The sequence below is a fragment of the Carex rostrata genome, chromosome 29, assembly GCF_964058835.1.
Source record: "Carex rostrata chromosome 29, lpCarRost1.2, whole genome shotgun sequence".
Lineage (NCBI taxonomy): Eukaryota > Viridiplantae > Streptophyta > Magnoliopsida > Poales > Cyperaceae > Carex > Carex rostrata.
In genome coordinates, this window is record NC_135946.1 from 4,568,104 (window position 1) to 4,594,495 (window position 26,392).

Consider the following 26,392-nt stretch of genomic DNA (forward strand, 5'->3'; position numbering starts at 1 on the left):
CTCCCCGGACAAAAATCCTGAATCCGCTCCATCTAAGCTGCCCCAATTTGATTTTTTATTTTTTTTAAATATTCACGTACACTTGGGTTTCATGCATGATCCTTTCAAATGGTTATCCCATTCCCACGTCTTATTTAAGTTATGATATCATGCACTAAGTCTAAACTAGATGCATATTTACTAAAAATAACTTCTAAATAAAATCCTATTGTGTTCTCGTATAAGAAATATAAAACCAAATGAATACTGCATGTAGTATTTAAAACCCAGACTTTACAATATATATATTAACTGAGTATGCCAAAAAAAAAAAAAAAAAAATTAATACCAAAGATTCATCACCTGAAACTTGACTTCATGAGTACATTACAAAGGCCAATATCTTTTTTTATGTCTTTCAAGAGTTATAAAAATGTAAAAAGCACAAAAGTAAAAAAGAAAAAAGAAGCAACAAAGCAACAAGATCCAAGTTGAATGGACCCGCTAACGTGATGACCTTCCATCTTTTACCCAGTTATTGTTAAATAGTATCTAGTTTTGTACTACTGATACATAAAAAACTGAAATGTAGCTAGATTCGGATAAAGAAAACAACCAATTTTGTACAGACGATAAATACACCGTCGGATCTTTTCTCATAGGTTTGTACAAACCGTTGGATCAGACTTTTCTCATAGGTTTCTACAATCAAGCACGTGGCGACAACACAGCATGTGCGATAATGTTGATTCCCCGTTGGATCAGACTTTAAAGATATGATATCAACTGCATACATTCCTTGTTGCACTAAATTAACTCTATTTTTCATTTTAGCCCATAATATATTTATTACATTTTGTTTAATCCAAGTTCAACAGTGACTATGTTGAGTAATATATTTATTACAAGGGACAAAGTATCCACTCTACAATTGAGCAAATTCACTTTTAAGAAGTATTAAAGAAATAAAAATTTCAAAATATAGTGATTTATAGTCTTAATATGAGTTAGTCTCGTTATTTCATTATATAACATGTTAGAAAGCACAATTCCAATCAAAATCCGCAAAATTTAATCAGAATATGTTAAATTTCTTCAGAAATTCGTAACGATTGTTGACATATTCATGACAATTAGAATCAAAATATTTAAAATACCATGTCATTCTCAGCTATTTGTAGAGCTATTAAATATCTAATTAAACACACCAGCCGATCTATATCAAATAAGAGAAACACTAATTATAAATTAGTAAGATAACTTTTTTTTCCTTGACAAGTTTGTAATATCTTGAAAAATGGAGTCCCATCATCATCATCATCATCATCATCATCATCATCATCATTATTATTATTATTATAATTATTGCTAACAATGTTTTTTTCTTAATAAATAAAATTGTAGATATTTTGTAAAAAAAATTATATATGATAATAAAAAATATATATTCTCTTAAAAGAAAGAAAAAAAATAAACTTCGGAACAAATATGATCGTTAAAAGAAAATTGAAATATTAAAAATATCGTTCCCTAAATCATGGATCGAATTGGCCGCATTTATTGTCACTGTTAATAAAAAGAAAGGGGAATAAAATATAAATCTTTCCATGGTTAACAAAAACTTTATTATTTTCTATTTGTTACCACCATTCCTCTCTTTATTTCTCTTTATTTCCATGCATTAAACGATTCTTTAACCGACCTCCTAAGTACTCATTTAAAGGGTTGAATTCCTCTGGCTCTCCGTCAATAGAAAAAAAAAACAGAAATCCAATAAAAATAAAATAAAAGAGAGAGAGAGAGTGAGCAATTAGAAATAAATAAGTAAATAAAAGTTAGTGTGATAAACAATTTGATTTTGATTTCAATGTCCGAATTGAATTCCGACTACGTCGCAGTGATTTTGAGCTACCATTGCAATCAAATATCTCGGTATCAGGTAACCAGACTTCTCTATAATATGTGTTTTCATTTTGTATGGTTGATTTGGATATTGGTATTGTGTATTAGATTATGATGACATATTTAACAGGATAGCGGGTCTGAGGTTGGAATTTGATGAGAATGTGTGTTCTGGAAGTTGGGAATTGCCTATGTGACGGGATTCTAACTATGTGAATATGGTGTGACATGTTATAGGGATAACCTAGACCGACGTGCTATCGTCGGTTAAATATGTGTGCATAATTTGATGAATATTTGTGTGGACTAATCCGTCATGCTTGAATGGTTGTTAAAATAAGCCAATTATAGAGAAGCGTGTCGTTAAATAACCGGTTACTGAGCTTTGTAGCTGACTCTATTTTAATTTATTATTTTATTTTCCTTTCTTTTGCGACGTAGGTTGGCGGACCAAGGAAAAGTGCAATGATGATATTATAATCACACTCTGGATGGTCAAAATCTGAGGTGTGACATATGGTATCAGAGCATTCGTTCCTCGGACTATGTTTGGATTCAAAATTTCATTTGTTATCTATATTCAATCTGAATAGTTTGAGAAATTCTGTTTGATTATCCATTTCAAAACATCTATTATTTGTATACCATTTGATTATTATCGGCTTTTTATATTCCCTGTTTATATATGACTCTAGCAGAATAAATATGATATTATAAATTTTAGAGGTGGAAATACGTAATTTTTATGTTTTTGAGTGGTATATAAATTCCTCCTTGTAAACTAATCTACACTAATGGAATAAGCGCAAGTTATTTTCTCATAAATAAAACGCAGTAGTTGTTCACCCTTTTGGTATTATAAGTATTTTTTGCAAATTTCATTCTGTAATTGAAAAAATACATGTCTATTTGAAGAGCGCATTTAATTATTTACGTTCTAAAATTAATCATGTACATAAGATAAAACGTGTTTGGAAGTAAATAAAAAACCGAAGATGTTTTATTGTTATTGTTCTAACAACCTCCAATTAATTGCAAATGGATGTGTCCATTACTTTTTGAAGTGGATGAATCATCTATTTATTATTAAATAGAGTCAAAAAATTATATCGATTTTACCGATCTAAACTAATTTTGGACCTATCTTAAAAATAAAAAAAATTTAAAAAAAAATTGATCTCCAAGCACATTTAAATATGGATATCATGCTGAGCAGACCAGATCGTATGCTTATACTTTTAAATCGGAGATAAAGATCTGGAATATGATTGGAGCATGAAACAATGGGGCATTTGAGCCCTCTTCTATTTTCACAAGTAAACAGAAAAAAAAAAAAATTGCCCATGTAGGTCAACATACACAAAATAAAATTAAACTAAAATTAAATCCAACAACAGCTAGCTTAGTTTCCCCTACCTGCTGCCGCCGATCTTACTGATATTGGACCGACAGCCCCTCAAGGCATCCAGCAAAGGTCAAAAAACCAGATTATTTATTAGATAGATCCTACGTAACTGGTGAATTCACATCCCCTCAGGTTACCGGACCGAGTACAATTGAATAGGATGATCCAAAATTGTTCTTTTTAACTTGGCACGAATCTCAAAGCACAAATAATACTGCCCCCTGCATCATCCCGAAGAAACACAGGCTGTTATTTAGCAAATCAAGTTCAAACTTATTTGAGATTGGCTGTATTTCTTTCCATTGTTAATTTTTGGCAAATCAAGTCGAGAGGAAAAATAATCTCATCTAACAACAACTTGCCAACTCATAAAGAAATACACTGCTACAAAGGGGGACGAAAAATGAAGCATGAAAAGAGGACCCAAAAGAAATCCTATCAATGGATTTCAATAGATATATATGTTGAAGCAGTCAAGCAAGCACAAAATATAAAACAAAACAACGTTCAAAGGCCCAGAACTTCAATTTGACATATTAAACGAGTAAAACAAAATTAGATTTAAATTAACAAGGGATTGCAACTTCCGTGATGGTAATCATATATATAGTAGAACAATATAAAAAGAACTAAGGGTCTAGACATTGATGTCCCATCCAATATCTCTCAAGAAAACAAAACAAAACAAAACAAAACAAAACATAAAGACTGAGTCTATGGTACTATGCATATCACGGGGTGGTCCGTAATACTAATCAATATTTTTACTTTAAAATTCCAATGATCAATCTGAACTGTTCAACATAATCCCCATATGAATATGTATTTGCAGGCCGAATTTTATAATTTGTAGAATGATTTTACTATTTTTTAAGATAAGTAGAAAATCACTTGCTCTGAAAATTGTGGACTATCTAAAAACTGTGATTTTCTACCTATCTTAAAAAAATGTAAATAAATTCAAAACAAATTTAAAATTCGGTCTACAAGTATATATTTATATGAAAATAATGTTGAATGGTTCGAATCGGCTGTTAAAATTTCAAAAAGGAAAATATTGATCCGTATTATAGACCAAATCGTGCTATGCATAGTACCATAGACTCAATCAAACAAAAAATTAATCAGTAATTAAACAACTGTCCAAGCTAGAATTAATGTGAATGGATTAGAGGAAGGTCTAATTAAGCAATAATAAAAAAAGAATTTAGGTCACGAAGGAACAATAACAATTAATATTAAAAACAAATTATTTCAGGTCGTCCATGTGCTACTTGTCGTGATTAGCTAGATAATTGATGGCTATTGCCTCCTAATCAAATCATAATAAGCAAAATAATACAAAAAGGAAGACGGAAACTCATAAAAAATTTAAGTGCCCATTTTACCCATCGTAAAAAATAATTTTTTTGTAACGTTTTAGAAACATACTAGTCTTCTGATTTGACGGTTTTCGAGGGCAAATGGGTTATTTTTTGGTAGGTTATATAAACATCCACCCATACCTATCTTAAACATTTCATTATATATAAATATCATTCAATCACAAAACATATCACATATGTTTTTGTGAGTTTGTATGTCTCTTGCGAAAGCATATTCGCAACTGTTGCTCCTTCCACCAACTCCATCTCATCTTGAGCAACCTAATTAGTTATGTCCTCCCAAATTCTATTTAGAACTATTCTAAAGAGAAATTGAAATTACATTTAAAATTCTCCAATCCTAAATATAATAGGCATGCAAGCCTCAAATGAATTACATGGAAAACAAGTTAACATCATTGCTTATTTAATTAATCTAATTATTTAATATCATAGAGCACCAAAGACCGCGTTACAAGCATTCACACAAGCATTCTTTATTTCACACAAGGCATTGAATAGAGACAAACAAATCCACTTTGATTCCTACAAAACAAGGTTAGAGTAGCATTGCATACATATGAACATTTTATACCTTCTAGCTAATTCCTTTATCTAAAGCAAATATGGTACACCAAATTATTTAAATCCCAGAAAAATAATTTATAATATCTCAGTTAATAAATATCTCATGTCATGGTTTATATATAAAGCAACTCTTTAGGCATTTAAAGAAATAAATCGTTATGGTGTTATTTACATGCCTTTCTTTGTCAATTACTTACTACAAAATCATTTAATATCAAAATGACTTTTTAAAATTTAGAAATAAATCTAAACTCCTTTCTACTATTCATATGAACCATTTAATCATTTAAAGGTCATACAATATCCTTTTAGAAACCGTAAATTTACTATTTATTCTATAATCGATCCTCAAGACTTAATTAAAATTTTAATTGCCCAAAATTAAAAATTTTAATTTTTCATATATCATATTAATGAGATCTAGTTAAGCATAATTTATAAAATTAATTTGGAACAAAGTGGAAAAATACGATCCATTCAAACCGTGGACAACTCCATGGGAGCTGCTGTGCAGTCTGAACTTTTTATATTTTTCCAAACAACATAATATATTTTTTTGAAGAGAAATTATCCTTTCTGGAAACTAGACTCAAATATCTTTAATCTGATCTAAAGTACAAAATTTTTGGTGCAGCCAAACTCCCTGAATCTTGAATTTAATTTCAGAAAAATCTAGAACTGCTTGCTGGAAATTTTCTGCTGAGTTCCGTTTTTATTATTTTTGTATATCTATATGAATCTGAATAAAACCCTTGATATATATTTTCGTCTAATTCTAAACATCCTAAACAAACATTAGAATTTTATAACTATCAAAAATAACATATCCAAAATTCTTTTGACATTTTTGAACAAAAAGGACTAACATCATGAAAGAAAAATTGCACCATATTGCAAGAGATAGATTAACTAAGCACTTATGAATTAAATGACATAATTAAAATATTGCAATTAGCATAATAAATAGCCAAAGCTTTGATACAAATTGAAGGATTTCATGATGCGTTAAGGTGTTAAAACAAAAAAAATTTATCCCTTTTATAAGCATTTACGGATCTACTTTATTATGCTAATTCTATTAAAGCAATTTATATGCATGAATGATCATCTACTCATTCATCTATCATAAATCTGTTTACAAAAAAAGATTCGGATATACGTCTACCAAATGTCAATTTGGTAAGTAGAGAGAAGTCGTATTCTCTTCTACATCTCTTGAATGCTTTCGTTTGTCGAAACAGCCTCCTAAAATGTCTTGCACCAACTTGAGACTTCAAAGTAGAAGCCCTCCACGGTATCCACTAAGAAATGAATTAGAAATTAAAGTTTTATCTTGCTAGAGAGTACTACTTCAATCGGTCCTTAATCGCTATTCTCCAACGAAAGATCTTGAGTTTAGTGTTTGTGGTTTTTCAACACATGAGAGAGATCAAAACAAGAGATTAATAGTTTCGGCTCTCTTTGGACAATGAGAGATCAATGGAATGAAACCCTAGGAAGTAGGGATATGTTTAAATAGCTTTGATACTGTTTAGAAGACTCTCCACCGACCTAGGCACGATTCTCACGTTCTATCACATTCTCCACGATATCGCATGCGACCTAGGCATACTACATGCGACATAGACCTACAGCCTATTTTATATCAAATTGTAGATCTTTTCACAAGCTTTCTGAAAAAGTCATAGCACACTGAAAATGGAGCTACGGTTGATGAGATATGCATGTTTTAAATTTTGTACACAAAAATCGTGGTGGAAATACAGAACTCTTTGCTGCACACAAAAACTCTCTTTTGTGTCTCACAAAGCTTCTTCCATTTTGATATTTTCCCGATATTTGAATTTTATTAATCATTTAATTAAATTCAAACATCTCATAACTATCCTCATAATTATTTATCTCATGTTTAAGTAGAGAAACTCATTTATTAGTCATGTCACACATGTCAAATAAATCTAGGAGCTAGCATTTCTAAAATTCTTTATTAGTGTGACCCTGTGAGATCTATGTCATGTTGGCAATGACATAATAACATTTTATTAACATAAACTATAAGTGGTACTAGCTATATATTATAGTTACCCAAATGACACAGATGTAAAGTATTATTTTACAATACACGATCCCTTAAAGTAATACTATAAATAACATCGCTTGTGTTTATTCCTTACCACATAATATTATGAATTTTATACAAAGTAGGGTTATGTCATATTTGTAATATATATTCGTTTCTTGGTCTCTTAAGTAAATTATAAATACATAATTGTACTTCAGTTATATTGCATGTATTATAATTCTACTTTACAAGGTGTCCATAAAATATCATCACTCGTTATAAATGAGGGGCAATGATACTACTGACATATGACTTTCTCCTGCACAAGTTATATATAAAGAACTAATATCTTTATCACCACTTATGATAAGTAGCTTTTAATACTAATTACATTATATACTTCTTATGTGAAAAAAAAATACATCTCCTATCTTAGAATTCAGAGGCACAATGAAAACATTAATGATATTAACATAATCCATATAATGTTTCCATCTATTGGGTCTATTCAATATATAAAATATTTTATATACTCATGTTATTAAACGATAAACCTTTATCAACATTTATAGAACTACAATATACTTTAATCAACATGACAAACTTATCATGGTATATTAGTGTTCCATACTAATAACCAAGTTTGTGAAAATTTTAGAGATTTATGTTTGTCATCATATAGAATTCTATGGTTCAAAACCAATAGCATCTTCTTGAACACTTCTATAGATAAACATAAATTTCATGCAACAAAATGCATATAACATCCAATTTATAAACATAATATGCAGAAATAATCAACATAAGATAACTTTTAAAATACATAACTCACATTTTTGTCGGTTGTTTTTTATCCAACCGTTGGTTTTTAATAACTATGCGACATCAGTTGGGATATTACACCAATGGTGTAGATGGGGTGATCTTTATCATCCATGATGTAGATGAGTCGTCCGCATTAGTTTGATCAATACCAGCTGTGTTACTTGTTGAAGGGATGGCGATGTTCTCAACTGTGTTCCTTGTGATGTATTGTGTCTCTAAGTTTAGAGCTATACTCGGCAATTATAATGGAATAATTATTTAATAACATAAATATATAATACCAACTCAATAATATCTAATTAAATAATAAGGATTACGTACAAGCTCCTGAAATTTTTGTGTTATAATTTTTTAACATAAAAAAATTCATAATTAAAGTGCCAAGATTAAAATAATAAATACTCATTGTTATCATAAGTTCATAATCAAGATTAAATTAAGTACCAAGGTTAAAGTAACAAGATTAAAAATACTCATCGTAATTAAAGGACCTTATCTCTATCTCTCTCTCTCTCTCTTAAAAAATGACTGAATGATTTTCTCCTTAAGCCATTTTTCATTGGAAATTGGAGAGAAGTCGAAATGTTATGCAACGAGATTAATTTATGCTTTGATATATTAATAGTCTAACAAAATTAGATTTAAATGAACAAGGGATTGCAACTTCCATGATGGTAATCATATATATGCTAGAACAATATAAAAAGAACTAAGGGTTGGAGACGTTGATGTCCCATCCAATATTCCTCTACAAAACAAAACAAAACAAAACAAAAAATTAAATTAATTGGTGATTAGATAACTTTCCAAGCTAGAATGTGAACGGATTAGAGGTAGGTGTAATAAGCAATAATAGAAGGAACAATAACAATAATAAAAATTGTGCTTTGTCGTCCATGTATTAGCTAGATTCTTGGTGATTAGATAATTGATGACCAGTATGAATAATTGCCTCCTAATCAAATCGTACTAAGCAAAATATTACAAAAAGAAAGGTGGAAATCAGAGGCGGAACTAGAATTTAAATATAGGGGGAGCTAAACATCATTTAAAAAAAAAATTAAACAAATTTATAGCACAAAATCTTTCACTTTTTGATTTCATAAAAAAATACAATAGATAACTAACACCAATAAAATACCATGTCTATCAAAACTAAACTAAAAACATGAAATCTGATAGTTGGAGGCATTTCTCTGAATTTCTTTCATATTTAAATAATCTTAAAGAACTATGTGAAGGTTGCTTTTGATCAATATTCATCACAAGCAAAATTTAAAGAACTATGTAATCAATTCAGAAATCTAATTATCAAGACTTGAAATTCATGTCAGAGTTTGAGTTGTTTTCCTTCGCCTTGAAATAAAAGTCTAATGTCTTTCTCTTAGATATAATTTTATCTATACAAATTATACATAAATTAAATAAATTATCATTTTATCCCAAAGTTATAATGAATAATAATTTTAAAAACTATAAACAAACACAAACCTTAATTAAAATTGAATTTTCGCTACACTTCTGATTAACTCTGCTTTCTATAATTTTTGCACATCGCAACTCTTCTGAAGAGATGATTGATTTGTTTTTTTTTAATGAACTGGAGATCAATGCTACATGAGATTTCATATTTAATTAAGAAGTTTTCTTTCTTTCAATGACATTTAATGTTTTTATTTCAATTCTTTGTACGTTGATAACTTTTCAAATTAAAAAATGTCTTCATTTTTAAAATATTGATGGTGCAAAAGTCAAGAGTACATATGAAAGCAAAATTCACAGAATCAAACATATTGCATAATTATTTTTCATATTTTATCTTAAGACCCTATACATTTGTCATATTACATAGAGGGGGCTACTATGTACAAAAAATATATTTTACTCAAACTTCTATATACTTGACAAAAAATAATTGAAATGACAGGGAGGCTTAGCACCCCCCAAACTCTATTATGTTCCGCCACTGGTGGAAACTCTAGTTCCCATTGGCCTTCCACTCACCCATCACCAATTCTTAATTGGTGGAGCCCACTGTCATTGTCATGTGGCTTCCATATATATATAGCACATTACTTATGGTAGGTGAAATATATAGAAGGGCCTATATACGGAGCAGCCTATCTTTCATGTGTATTGAAGACGGAACCTAAGCAACCAAAAGACGGATATCAATAGAAATGTTGGAGCAGTCAAAGTAAACACAAAATATAAAACAAAACAACGTTCGAAGGTCCAGAACTTCAATTTGACAGATTAAACGAGTAAAACAAAATTATATTTAAATTAATAAGGGATTGCAACTTCCGTGATGATAGTCATATAAATGGTAGAACAATATAAAAGGAACGAACGGTCCAGACGTTGATGTCCCATCCAACATCTCTCAAGAAAGCAAAATAAAACAAAACAAAACAAATCATAAAATTAATTAGTAATTAATTAGACAACTGTCCAAGCTAGAATTAATGTGAATGGATTCGAGGAACGTCTAAAATATTAAGCAATAATAAAAAAAGAATTTAGGTCATGATGGAACAATAATAATTAATAATAAAAACAAATTAGTTCGGGTCGTCCTTGTGTGCTACTTGTAGTGATTAGCTAGATAATTGATGGCTAGTAGGATTGCCTTCTAATCAAATCATAATAAGAAAAATAATACAAAAAGGAAGACGGAAACTCATAAAAAAATTTATGAAGTGCCCATTTTACCCATCGTAAAAAATAAAAATTATGTAATGTTTTTGAAAAATACCAGTCTTCTAATTTGACTGTTTTCTGGACAAATGGGTTATTGTAATAGATTATTTAGCAAATCAACAGATCAACAGTTATCTTTAATCATATTTAATATATTTTTTTTGTAATTTAAATTTGCTTATTGTAATAGATTCAGAAAAGTTCCTAAAAAATATGAAACGATTATTGCCAAATTTAGATTGAACTAATGTTGGAAAAACAACTTGCCATGCGGTATCTTGAGCGTTTCTTCGTGTCATTTTGGAACTTTTTCCTGTCATTTTGTGCCGTGTTTCATGTTGTGTTGTGTCTTTTTTTTGCTGAGAACTTGTCACGACATGTGACACACGAGTCACGACATACAATTAGCACATGTACCGCTACGTGCCACAGCTAACTCGGAGGATTGTTAATTAATTGCAAATGTTGTTTTGATCGTACGTAAGGCTTGAGTGCTATGGATAGCATAAGGCCATCCGTGCTACGGCTTCAAAAATCTATCGTATGAAATTGAAACTTCAATTTAAGTAGCTCAATAATAAATTGGTTATATAATGAACTTGTAGAATACTGAATTTTTACTATTTTTGAGATTTTTTTACTATTTTTATGATTTATGAAAGATGGCAAAACATGACTTAAAAGTTGAGAGACCAACGACTAATCCCTTCCACTCGTCAAAAAGAGAAAAAAATAAAAGGTAGAACATAGTTGAAACAAACATTGATTAATGTACAGTCTGAGTCTAATATGCACTCGTCAAGTACTCCCATTGCAACTTCCTCCCCAGAGTAAAACAAAATTATATTTAAATTAATTAATAAGAGGTTGCAACTTCCGGGAAGTAACCATATATATATAGAGAGGGATATACTTGATAGAAGAATATACAACGACTCTAGATTCCAGACATTGATGTCCCATCCAACATATCTAACAATAAAATAAAGAGTTAGTGATTAGATAACTGACTAATGCTAGGAATGTGAAAATATTAGAGGAATGTTTAATTAAACAATAATAGAAAAAAAAAACTTAGGTAAGGAAGAACCAAGAACAATTAATTATAAAAATAGTGATTTCCACTCGTTCAGGAGCTATACTTCATTAACAGTTACTTGATAATTCATGACCAGTACTAAGACTGCTTTCTAATCAAATCATACTGAGCAAAATATTACAAAAGTTTATGTTTTGGTATTAATGGATGCAATAATAGTCTAACAAAAGTTCATGTTTTGTTATATTTTTATATTATGCGCATGTTACAGTTTTTGAAATTATCTATGTTTGTTCGCTGTTTATCCAAAATATACTATATATATATACAAAAAGAAAAAAAAATGGTGTGTCTACTGCTAGCTACAAGGGAGGACAGAGGAGGATGCATGAAAAGAGGACCCAAAAGAAATCCTAATTAACAATGGATTTCAATAGAGATGTTCGAGCAGTCGAGTAAGCACAAAATATAAAACAAAAGAACGTTCAAAGGGCCAGAACATCAATTTGACATATATTATTTTTTTTTTAAATGGTTTGTAGAGTAATAGTTTTGACAAATTCAACGAGTAAAACAAAATGACATTTCGATTAAATTAATATGGGGTTGGAACTTCTGGGAAGTTAATTACCGGATGCTATAATATAAAAAGAAATAAAAGACGAGACGTGTTGATGTCCCGTCTGACATTCGTCAACAAAACAAAATAAATTATTGATGAGATAACTGTCCTTTAATGTATGCTACAATGTGAATGGATTAATTATAGAAACGACTAAAATATAATAATTAAAAAATATATATATGCTTGGAAGGAATTATAGCATGATTTCCACTTATTTAATTAATACGGCACCGCCCATGTGAAAATTGAAAATTGATGACCAGTATGATTGCATCGTAATCAAATCATACAATGCAAAATATTACAAAAAGGAAGGTGGAAAGTGGCAACCATTACCTAATTATACCTATGGTTGATAGATGCACCCGGTCATTGTCATGTGGTGTCAAGATTGGGCTCTGATTGTTATACAGTTGGCAGGATTTGTTTTGCAGACCGGTCAGTAGAAAATCACCATTTAGATGAAAATATTTTTTAACCTATCTAAAAGAAAATAATAAAAAAATTGTGAATATGTAAAATTTGGATTTTATTTACATTTTTATAAGAAGATTATGTTCGGATCAGCTGTTAAAAAAAATTTAGGATGCTGGCCAGCAAATATATATGAAAGCTAGGCAAATAAATTTTTTTTTTTTTTTTTGATTCAATATAACATCATAATCGATTATTTTCAAAAAACCAATCCTAATAGTACTATTAGGATCGGTTGTTTCAAATAATCGATCCTAATAATACCATTAGGATCGGTTGTTACAAAATAAGCGATCCTAGCTAATGGTACTATTAGGATCGGTTATTTGAAACAACCGATCCTAATTCAAATTTTTAGTCTCGGTTGTTTAACCGATTCATATTAGTTTCGCATTTGGATCGCCTGAATCAGGATCGCCTCTAGATCCGATCCTAATATGCCTAAATAACCGATCCAGATTGGTGTTTCTCCACTAGTGGAGGCGGCGGCTAAATAAATCTAGAGTTTGAGATTTTTTTTTATTTGTCTGTGCTGCATTATTTTTGAAAATCCATTTTATATGTCCACCCATCCAAAGATTAGAACTCCGTCTTTGTGTAAGAAACCAAGAATTCACATGGAGGGAATAATTCTACTATATTGTAATTAAAGACAACTCAAGGCAGGTCTGATGTGTATTCATTTTATTTTGTTTAATCAATTCAGTTGCTCTCTTGATATAGTCTACTAATTAATTTAAACTTCGTAGGTGCAGCCCAAAGCTGCTCATTTGTATTTAATTCATTAATCAAATTCAATGGCAGATCTCAAGATCTACTCACTTTATTTGTTTAATTGATCAATTGATTTAATTGAGTTCAGATCTCAAACCTGCACCAAGCTAGCTATTAATGTGTACTAAACAAAAATTCTATGGTGTTCTCTTATAATAAATAAATTTAATGAATACTGCATGTAGTATTTACTATTTTGAATTTAAAAGATAATTAGGTGTTTTCTTGTATTTTGTAATTTGGTAATATGGTTAATTGTAACAACTCCAAGAGAATTTGTGAGAGTATTTTGACTATTTTATCATTTTACCGAATCAACATATACTTTGATTTTATATATAAGAAAAATAAAATATTATCTTTTTTTATGAAAATCTTTGCAGAGGCTGCGGAGTCTTGAGATGAAATTGAACTCTCGACCTTAGATAATCAACCATTATAAAACTTCTTCCTCTTGCTAACTGTGGTACCTCTCTTTGAAAAATAAAATATTATCTAGAAAATTAATTAAAAGACCAAAATATCTAGAAAATTATGCAACAAAGTAGTCATTTATAAAAAAGAAATATTAACCATTAGCCTTGGATGCATCACCTTCATCCCTCCTTAATTCGGCCAATAATGACTTATCCCTCTCTCTAAAATCTAATTACCTAACCTAGTCTAAGTGGTATTTTTGCTCAGTTTAATTTTGAGCTAAATTTGAAACTTTTTTCAAAACTTGTCAAAATCACTAAAATGGCGGAGCTGCGGAAATATGATTTGATTCAAATAATCCCGTAATGTGAAACATAATCCAAAATTAGAGAACCTGAAATCCGTTCCAATAGAATACGATTGGATTGAGTGGCACGGTACCTTCACTGAATTAGATTAAATAGTTAATATATAGCGATCGAGTCTTGTGATATAGATCAGATTCGTTCGAGTGGCACCTGTGTTCCAAAAGTTAGCTGCACAGATATAGGTTTGAATTTGATGATGTAAAACCATATTATTTATTAGATATCTCCTACATATATAATTTGTACCATATGTTCGAAAATAATGTATTCAAGGACCAGAATTCATTTCTACCTGACATATATAATTACGGATTTTTACTGCACATAAGCGGAATTTTATCACATGTCTCTATGTGGTGATATTTTCTTCTACCAATTTCAACAAATAAATGAAGATTTTTACTGTAAAGTGTCTAAAAGACAAAAATATCATTTAATAAATTACAGAATCTAGATTCGCCACACCTGATTGCTTTGGAACAAGTATATTTATTTATTTATTATTTTTTTTTTTTACTTTCTTCTTGTTTAGAAAGGTGTCTCTTTTAATAACGAAAATGAGTATTCTCCCGGTAACCTATTTCTCCTCCCGCTCAGATTATAACTTCTTCCATGAAAAGGGGACAACGAATCATATATGACATAAATAATAATTTTTTTTTCCTTAATAAATTATTATCTTTTGTTTGTAAGTTGTGTACAGCTAGCTAATGTGTGAGAACGTGAACGAAGTTCCTTAACTTGCGAGATATATAAATCCATTATACCTTCTCAAGATCAATACATAAATTCAGGCGGCTTACGAAGCAAGCAAGAAAGCATGAGCAATTCAGCTCGCTCGGCTTCGTCTTCAGCTAGCTCAGCTTCCTATGCCGGCCCACCTGTTATCCTAGTGGACCCACAAGAACTACGACAGCTCCTCAAAGCATGCAAAAAAGGTGATTTCAGCCTCTGCAACCCTGATATCATGTTCTCTACCACTCCTCACAAAAACAACTGCCTTCACATTGCTGCCATGCTCGGCCATCACGAGTTTGCAAGGGAGGTCTGGTTCCAAGCCCCTTCCCTCTTCTCCAGCACCAACATTGATGGCGAGACCCCACTGATAGCTGCTCTGATGGCAGCTAACCTTTCGTTGGCTTCTGACATCATCACTGCTGCATCACAGTATATGCAGCATAATGATTTAGAGGAAGGAAGGTCGTTCAACCGCATGCTCTTGAAGGCCGATAGGCGCAACGAAAACGCGTTGTATCATGCCATGCGCAATGGCTTTGAAGATTTCGCACTACAGCTCTTGGACATAGAGCCAGAACTGTCAGAGCAAGTTACCAATACTGGGGAATCGCCCATGTATATGGCGGCCCGCAGAGGATATTCTAGAGTTATAGAGCGATTGTTACAAATCCCATCTTCGGCAGTTCTTGGTCCACTTAATGAATCAGCTATGCATGCTGCAGTGGAATACGATCACCCAGGTTCATTACTTATAAACCCATTCTGTGAATTTTATTTTTCATACTAATTAGATACTTCATATGCAACCTTACATTCTGTTGTGGTTAGCCTTATGTTTGTATTTCAGTTGAGGAAACATTTTTTTTTTGGCTTTTGACTGACAAATTTGACTTGGAATATTTGTTCTAATTATCTCAAGTCTATAGTCACAAGCATAGTAGGAAAAATCGGCCAATTCCGATCCGATACTCCGATCCCGTATTGGTATCGGCCTGCCCCGATCCGATCCTGAGCCGATCCTCACATAGCAAATCATAAAGAAAAATGAAAAAAAACCCGATTCTGAGCCGATCCTGAGCCGATCCCGATCCGATACTCCGATCCCGTATCGGTATCGGCCGGGACCGATCCCGATACCGATACCGATTTTTCCTACTATGGTCACAAGTCAAAACTAAAAAGTACTCATTTCGTTTTGTGAAATTAACATAGAAGGCAAATTCGGCTGAGTCAGACCGGAATCGGACCATTCGGAGAGGAATTGGACCAGACCGAGCCGAATTTTGTATGAATTTATGGTGAGAGTGAATTTTAGAGGAATACCGAGTGGGAAGACAGGTATCAGAGAGACTTCGATTGGGGAAAGAAGAAAGACAAAAAATAAATAAGAAACTGGGTTGGGGAAATGGGGAGAAGAAAGAAAGAAGAAGGAAACTTTTTAACTAAAACGTTTGAGTGAACTTGGTGCATAAGCCTATACATTTTCTTTTGTTTAGATATACTATCGGTTATTGGCTCACCGTGAACTCTGATATAATATTTGTTTAGATAATTTATAAAATTACTTTTTCTTTCAAATAGTGAAATTTATTTTTTTACCGAATTATTTAAATGTCAGTATTTCTTAAATATATTGTGTTTTCTATGTTACATTTAATTTAAAATTAACTCTATGATGCATTTGCATTTTTGTATTATATTATATTAGTGGATTATTTGAATGTAGTTTTTGTCTCAATATAAATTATTGACAAACCATTTTTTATCATTTTTTTTATTTTTTTTTCTTTAAGACAAACAGGTTTTTGGCAAAATAAATCTGATTTAGTCGATTCTCATTGTAAGGTCGAATAATCGATTCTGATTTTTACTTCTATGTCGCTCTTGCCATCCTAGAAAGTTTTGCATCCGTTATTGTTGCTCCATGAATTTGAACCACTTACATCTCATAGATTTTAGGCAGTCTTAGTAAATGTTCTAATTTTATCGTGACATGTATTGTCAGGTATACTTAAGCAATTGTTGGAAGGACGGTCCCAGCTAGCATACCATAAAGAGAAAGATGGAAACAATCCGATGCACAGAGCTGTAATTGAAAACAAACTCATGTTGGTCAAGATATTCCTAGAATATGATCCTAATTTGGCATATATTAGGCATGAACCAACCGGAAATACTCCATTTATTACGGCAGTGCTAAAAGGCTATCTGCCAATTGCGGAAGAGATCATGAGCACTTGCCCTGATTCTGTGTATACTCCCGACAAAGATGGGGATAGTGCTCTCCACAATGCTATTTTAGAAGAGAAACAACATTTAGTTGACTGCATACTCACAACACCCCAGCTTCATAGATTTATTAACCAAGCCAACAATGATGGCGACCTTCCCCTACATCAAGCTGCTCGCAAGTGCGACCCGAAGAACCTTCGTTCTTTACTAACCCATACAGGACAGGATTATACTGCTGTTAATGTTTCCAATAGTCATGCAGTTGACGTAGTCTATCGACAGACCACCTTATGGAAGACTTTGAAGTGGGTAAGTTATTTAATTTCCATTGCTCTTACACGCAACACTTATTTAATTTTATACAATTCTTTAATTCCACACAATTTTAGTAGAACTTAGGTGTTCCTAAGTTCACGAAGTCTTTTTCTGGACTCAATTCTAAAAACTATCGGATTGGCTTCAAACGACGAATCAAAATCACTGAAATTTTAAATTTTAAATTAATTTTGTATAGAGTCAAGTGGTCAAAAGATGTCCAAAAAATGAATGCATTAAAATTAATTTATAAAACTTCTAATTTGGACCACTTGACTTTATACTAAAATAATTCAAAACTTTAAAATTTTCACATGTAGATGAATCACTTGTACGGTAGAAGGATTTTAACGGTTTGGATTCGTCGTTTCAAGCCAACTCCAATGGGTTTAGAGTTGAGTTCACAAAGGACTTAGTGAACTTAGGAACAACCTAATTCTACTCAGTTTTTTTTTTATATAAGGTCAAGAAAGATCATGTATATATTTTACCTATTTTTATTTGTTGTCACAGAATGAGTCGTTCACATTGTTATCAAATGTAATTCCCTCCGGATGGAATTACCTAATAAGAGATCATTCAAAAAGGACGATCCAGGAGGAAGCAAGAGAGAAGGTCCAGAAACTTACAACAAAGTACACTTCCAACACATCTTTGGTCGCTGCCCTCCTTGCTACTATCACTTTTGCTGCTGCTTTTACATTACCAGGAGGATTAAGTTCTGACTCCTCTGATGCCGGACAACCTCTTTTTGCAAGGAAAGCAGCTTTTCAGGTTTTCCTCATCTCTGACACCATAGCAATGTGTTCTTCCCTTGCAGTCGCATTTCTCTGCATTTTGGCGACATGGGAGGACTTGGATTTCCTGCTCAATTATCGGAAAACAACGAGGGCACTAATGTGGTGTGCCTATGGGGCTACTGCAATTGCTTTTGGTACCAGTTTGTTCACAGTGATATCTCCGAAAAACAAGTGGCTTGCAATTCTTATACTAGTACTCTGCACCATTCTTCCACTCCTCTCCAAGATCATCGGTGAATGGCCCCTATTAATGCTTCGCTACAGGCTTGGTGGTCTTTTTAAAAAAGACCTAGTTCCATTTATTTAAAAATGTGCAAAATATTGGGAACTTTGTTTTTTCTATCGCATCTTTGAACTTTGAATTACAATGTTATGGTTTCAATTGAATGTACTAATTATTTGTCCTGACAATGGTTGGTTCACCTTCTCTTCTCATACTCCCTCTCATCTCATAATTTATCTCTTCCTTGTAATCTCCACTTGTGTGCTCCACTTGTAATCTCACTTTTTTATTACTAATACTAATTTCATTTTTCTCTTCTATCTCCTCCTTAATACTGATTTCATTTTTAGTACTCATAATTTTGTGCTTAATGCTTAGAATCCAGCAGAAAATAAGTAAATGGATTATATTATTGAAAGGTTAACTACTTATCATCTATACATGTACAATAACACTACAGTTCATATAAAACAGAGCACACTTAAGTAAGCGATATAGTTTTTCAGTGCAATTTTTAGTTTGGCTAGCTATGTATTAAGAATTTAAGGCTTATTTTAGTATCTGTGATATCATTATATTTTTATATCATATTAAAAATAAGTATCGAGATAATCATTAGGTGAAATGGTTTTTGCTATAACACTGCAATTTACTTGGCTCTTATATATTTAGAAGAGAAAAGGTTTCCATCCACGGATCTTTGTCCACGGTCTATCCACAACGTTATCCACTCCTGGTTCAACTGTCTTTGACTACCTCCGGTCCCTACCTATTTAAACATGTCATCGCGCGATGGACGAAACTTCCATTTTTTTAATTTCATTTCCATTTCCGATGAGATTTGCTTCGCATCTGGCGATTTCCTTCCGCTTCCGTCACGATTTCTTTCTTCTTTCGGATTTCTCTTCCCTAGTTCGTCGCGAGTTCATTCAAATTATTTAAGCATGATCGCGACGGAACCTTCAGGAGTGGATTTCGATCGGATAGAAGTTGTCAGGGTTGAAGAACATGGCGAAATTTAAGTCTAGTGATTTATTTCTTTATTTATGTTGAATTTGTTGTTTGATTTTATGCAGTAACGGATCTAGCATTGTTTTGAACTTTTATTTGAATTTGTTGTTTGATTTGATGCAGTAAGGGATCTCGTAATTATTTCTTTATTTTTGTTGAATTTCGATATGGAGGAGATATGAGGAGATGATATGAGAGAGGCGACATGGATAAGAGATGATAGAGAGGCGATATGGAGTATTGATATGTTAATTTTACAATATTCCCCCTGTTAATTTTATAGTATTCATCTTGTGATTTTACAGTATTTATCTTGCGGAAATATGGAGGAAATAGATGATAGAGAGGCGAAATGGAGTAGTGATCTTGTCATTTTACAATATTCACCCGTTAATTTTACAGTATTCATCTTGTAATTTTACAGTATTCATCTTGTGAAAATCTGGAGGAAAGAGATGATAGAGAGGCGATATTGAGTATTGATCTTGTCATTTTACAGTATTCACCATGTTAATTTTACAGTATTCATCTTGTGATTTTAGAGTATTCATCTTGTGAACAGTTACTAATGTTTAACAATGTGGTTGTGAATATTTGATGTATTGATGATTTATAGTTTGCATCTATTAGTTTTACTGTTTACATCTTTTAAATTTATAGTATTGATGATTTTATAGTTTGCATCTGTTAGTTTTATAATTTAGATTTGGAAATTTTACAGTATTGAAGTTTTATAGTTTGCATCTTTATGGTTTACAGTATGTGTAGTTTTAATTTATAGGATATAGATGCGTATAAAAATGTTAATAATTGAAGAAAAAAATTATGAATTTATTTTCAAAAAAATTAAAATTAATTTTAATATCAAAAAAGAAAATTTGATTCAAAAAAATTAATTTTGATGCCAAAAATTTAATTTTGTATAATTTCCGGAATTATTTTGAAAAAACTGCAAGTTTGAGATGTGGTTCAATTTTAAAATATTCTTGAAGGTTTTAAAATTGTCATTAACTGTAAGTTAGAGAAGTACATCAAAAGGTCATGCATCAAGTACAGTTAGTTTGGCAAGTTGTGCAAGATGTAAGTACACAAAGTGGTCTCGCTGAATGTTAGAAATTGAAAGTGTGTTTTTTGTAAGATTTGTTATACAAGTTACAGCATTTAATTAGTAATTTTACAGGATTGGCGTAAGTCAAATGACAGTTTTTCTGTTGACAAACTGTGGACAATTAGACGCTTCCTATTTAGAAACTAGCTGCAATATATTGGAACCGCCATATTAGAAGTGGTATTAGATATTGTACCTAGTTACACTTGAAAAATCATTTGACAACTATTACCATTTCCCAGGGTTTCAATATGAGAAATTTATTACACCGGCAAATCTTCCTATTTCTACCAAATAAAGAATATAAGAGCACAAGGATAAAGGACGATATTTATTTTAATATCCATCATTAAATAAAAAATATCAAATATATTATGCAAAACTGGGTATTTTAAAAATTCCTAGACCTGCTATTTTTTGGCCGGTTGGAATAAAAATACGAACCGAACATGTTTTTGGCCGGTCAAGACTTTTTTTTTTAAAAATATTCAACCATATATTATCATTTTTTAAACCTTCAAATATAAGAAGTAATTCTTGATGGTGTGCGTGGTTGGAGCTTATGCTTTAGTAGAAGAGGTCCTTGGTTCGAATCGGGTGTAGGCAATTTTTTTTGTTTTCAAATGAGGACTCTAATACAAATGTCCAAAATTAATTATTGCTAGAAGCGGGACTCAAACCCGGGATATATGGTTCTCAATTTTGCCAACAACTATCCTTTTGTGTTGGAGTATATATCTATTGCTATAATACAAGTGTTGGATTAGATAAACTAAAATAAAAACACGATTAGTATAATTACTTTATAATTAGTAATTAATTAGTATATTTTTTTTATAAATAGTTATTAATTAATATTTTTTAAATAGTTATTAATTAATATATTTATTTATTAATTAGTACAATTTGTACCAAAATTAGTATAATTAGTCAATTATTTGGTATACTTAGTTATAAATTACTATACCAATTTATAACTAAATATACTTTTTTTAGATAACTAAAATAATACTAATTAGTATACTGAGATGGGCTACGGTGAGTTGCGAAGTAAAGCGACTATTTTACTTCACGCTCATATTTTACAATTTTAAAGTTCGAAACGTCGATCCGAACTGTTCATCTTGTTCTCCATATTGAAATGTGCTTGGAGACCAAATTTTACATTTTTTGGAATTTTTTTACTATTTATTAAGCAATTTTGAAAGTCGCTGATCTGATGGTCCAGAAAATTTTACTGTTTTTTACTATTCATAGCAAGACAGTAATTTTCAAAAATGCTTAATAAATAGTAAAAAAATTCCAAAAAAATGTAAAATTTGGTCTCTAAGCACATTTCAATATGGATTAAACATCTAACGGTTCGGATCGGTCATTTGGACTTTCAAAATGAAAATACAGCGTGAAGTAGAAATGCGTTTTACTTCGCAACTCACCGTAGCCCATCTCTTAGTATACTAATTTTTTTAGATAAATATACTAATTAGTATACTAACATTTTAGTTTATCTTAAAAAATTAGTATATTTACTTATATAACTAATTAATAACTAATTATATTTATTAATAACTATTTATAAAAAAAATATAGTAATTAATAACAAATTATAAAATAATTATACTAATCGTGTTGTTATTTTAGTTTATCTAATCCAATACCTGTATTATAGTAATAGATATATATTCTAACACAAAAGGATAGCTAGAGTAGGGGTAGTTGACAAAGTTGAGAACCATATGTTACTGGTTCGAGGTCCCGCTTTTAGCAATAATTAATTTTGGACATTTTGTATTGGAGTCATCATTTGAAAACAAAAAAAATTGCCTGCACCAGAAAATTCGAATGAGGGACCTCTTTTAGTGAGGCATAAGTAGAGGTGCTACTTTTACCCGATTATCCGGATCCGATCTGGAACCGGATCTGACCCAGAACCGACCCGGATCCGATTAATTTGGATAGGGTATGGTTTAAAAAATATAACCGGTTAAATTATGGATATGGTTACAAAATTATTAATTTAATATCCGACCCGGATCTTAACCGGAACCGATACTGTAATGAGTAGGATGTGGGTTTCATTTAATTATCCGACCCATAACCGAACCCGACCCGATACCCGTATAAATACCCGATAAAATATATATTAATAACTATTAATATATAAAAATACAACTTTGCATATTAATTTTTGCATAAGCTATGGTGAGCCCAGTACTTTTTTGAATGTGAGAAAACATAATGCAGTGACATATTCGTTATGTTTATACATATAAATGGATACCAAATTTATTTCTTCCATAACAGCAGAATTAATTTTTTAAATAAAATTCATTACTATGGATACATCCTTCAATATTTGTCTTGATATCCTCTGCATAATAATGGAAATTTATTGCTCTCATTGATATGTCATTTCTACAAATTTAACTCGAATTGGATCCTAGATTGATTATTATCAGGTAATTGTATTTGCCTATAATATGTGTTTTCAATTTGTTAAGTTAAATTGGGTACTGGATTATGATGCATATTTAATGGGATAGCGAATCTGAGATTTAAATTTGATTTGTGAAATAATATGATTGTGTGTTCTAAGAAATTGTGAAATGATAGGATTGTGTGAAATGAAATGATACATATATTGTGTGAAATGAAATGATACATATATTGTGTGATTTGTTTTATTGATAAGCTAGACCCAGGTGCTATTGCCGGTTAAATATGTATTCATAATTTAATGTGAATTTGTGTGGATTAATGCAGTCTGTTTGAATGGATTAAATAACCAGTTACTGAGATTTGTAGCTTATTCCGTATTGTTTCTTGGTTGTGCTTTTTGTTTGCGACGTAGGTTGACGGGGCAAAGGATCGATGGATGCGATGGTGCCTCTCTTGTTGCAACTTCTGGCCCGACGACGAAGTTGTGACTGTTATTGCTTTCTCACATCGTATTAAGTATGGTTCTAAAAATTAAAATCGGAATCAGAAAGTCCACAAAAAAATCAGAATCGGATAAATCGGTATGAATCGGCTGAATCAAATAGGAAAATATGATTTTCCGAAATAAAAAAAATGTATTAAAAAATAGGAAAGAAAATATAAAAGACCTTTGTTGATTGAAAGCACGTTATGGGCGTATAGTGTGTTGATATATACTTCATATTATAGAAAGGCCACCATTCTGAATTCGTATCCTCTGAATTAACTCAAAAAAAAATCTTTTGAGTTAATACTCAAAATGCATATGGACCGTCCGATCAGTTTTAAGATTTCTGCAAATTAAATCTGCACTAATATTAAAGACCTTCTATGTTTTAGACAGAGACTGAATGAGCTCCGATTACAATCGAACGGTCGATATGTATTAACTCAAAAGATACTGTTTTGAGTTATTGCAGACGATGCGGACTCCACCCTTCTCTACTTAATAACTTCTATGGACATAACTCACAATGAATCAAGTTATATTCTCCAAACAAAACAGTACACGCACTCGTACATCATGTCAATTCAATATTTTACAATGTTTAATCTTCTTCTCTTTTCTTTTTTCGAGTTGCATGTCACATCTATATTTCTGCCCCAAATCCCTTCGATTGGCCATGCAAGAATACAAAATTGGTTCAGACATTAACCATCAAAAAAAAAAAATTGGTTCAGACAAAATTATTAAAATAGTATAACAGAGAACACAAATATAATCACTTCCATAAAACTTTCTTCTATCCCTTAGTTTTATTAATTCAGAATAAAATTACAAAATATTTTTTTCGTATCAATTTTTCTAGGCAGCATACCTTCATATATGTAAATCTGATTACTGATCTATTCTGTCTTAAATTTATCTTTTCTAACCAAAAAAATCAGTTCGCATCCGGCCGATTCCACTACTAATTGGCCGAGTCAACTCGGTCACTTAAGTCGTGTACATTTTTATCACATTCTTAAGTTTAAACTAGAGGCATATATTTACTAAAAGCACTTTAAATCTAATGAATACTTGAATGTAGTATATATATATATTATATTGTATATTTAGAAGATAAATTAATTGTTACTTTGATTTTGTAAATTGGTAATAATGTTAATAGAGACAACTGTTGGATTTATTGTCAATCTCCACTACTACAGAATAAGTGATTATACACGGACATAAACAAGCGAGCTACACGGATTTCCCGCCGCGTAGGCTGTCACGGTTTAGAAATCCTTGTATATATACACACGGATATTTACCGCGTACAATTACCGAATAGCTACACGGATTATTACATACACAGCCGTTTACAAATACTTGACACTGGCGCTCTCCATAACCGAGCTTCACGGATTATTACATAAAAAACCGTGTACAATTAGATTTCTACACGGTTATTTATCTAAATATCCGTGTAGCTCTCTTATTTTTTAATTTTGTTTAATATTGAAATATCTTTCTACACGGATGTATAAATAAATATCCGTGTTGCTCTCTTATTTTTTAATATTTTTTTAATATATAATTTTATGTATTAATTTTCTTCTTTATTTTTTTAATGTGAAAACACCTTTCTACACGGATGTATAATTAAATATCCGTGTACCTCTCTTCTTTTTTAATATTTTTTAATATTGAATGACCTTTCTACACGGATGTATAATTAAATATCCGTGTAGCTCTCTTATTTTTTAATATTTTTTTAATATATAATTTTATGTATTAATTTTCTTCTTTATTTTTTTAATGTGGAACACCTTTCTACACGGATGTATAATTAAATATCAGTGTACCTCTCTTATTTTTTAATATTTTTTAATATTGAATGACCTTTCTACACGGATGTATAATTAAATATCAGTGTACCTCTCTTATTTTTTAATATTTTTTAATATTGAATGACCTTTCTACACGGATGTATAAATAAATATCCGTGTAGCTCTCTTATTTTTTAATATTTTTTAAATATATTATTTTATGTATTAATTTTCTTCTTTTTTTTTAATGTGGAAACACCTTTCTACACGGATGTATAATTAAATATCCGTGTACCTCTCTTATTTTTTAATATTTTTTAAATATATTATTTTATGTATTAATTTTCTTCTTTATTTTTTTAATGTGGAAACACCTTTCTACAAGGATGTATAATTAAAATCCGTGTAACCCTCTTATTTTTTAATATTTTTTTTATATTGAATGATCTTTGTACACGGATGTATAATTAAATATCCGTGTAGCTCTCTTATTTTTTAATATTTTTTTAATATATAATTTTATGTATTAATTTTCTTCTTTATTTTTTTAATTTGGAAAAACCTTTGTACACGGATAAATTTTAAAATGTCCGTGTATAATTGAACTACTTTTTTTTAAAAATTTTTTGCTTTTTTTTGGCTAGCCTCCAGTTTTGCCAGCCATTTAAAATCAGATCAATTCCAGAACAGAGAATTTCCAAAATAA

At 30.9% G+C, this 26,392-nt stretch overlaps 1 protein-coding gene across 1 annotated transcript; it reads left to right on the forward strand.

The window, feature by feature from the left end:
• Positions 1 to 15,345: 15,345 nt before the first annotated feature.
• On the forward strand, positions 15,346 to 18,917 carry LOC144546183 (protein ACCELERATED CELL DEATH 6-like). The gene is made up of 3 exons (XM_078294705.1): positions 15,346 to 16,003; positions 17,269 to 17,804; positions 18,324 to 18,917. The coding sequence occupies exons 1-3, from the start codon at positions 15,346 to 15,348 to the stop codon at positions 18,915 to 18,917; spliced, it is 1,788 nt and encodes a 595-aa protein (XP_078150831.1).
• Positions 18,918 to 26,392: the final 7,475 nt, after the last annotated feature.

Coding starts and splice junctions, on each gene's coding strand:
- LOC144546183 (XM_078294705.1), top strand. CDS start 15,346: ATGAGCAATTCAGCTCGCTCGGCTTCGTCTTCAGCTAGCTCAGCTTCC. Junction 16,004..17,268: donor AGTGGAATACGATCACCCAG/GTTCATTACTTA, acceptor ATGTATTGTCAG/GTATACTTAAGCAATTGTTG. Junction 17,805..18,323: donor TATGGAAGACTTTGAAGTGG/GTAAGTTATTTA, acceptor TTGTTGTCACAG/AATGAGTCGTTCACATTGTT.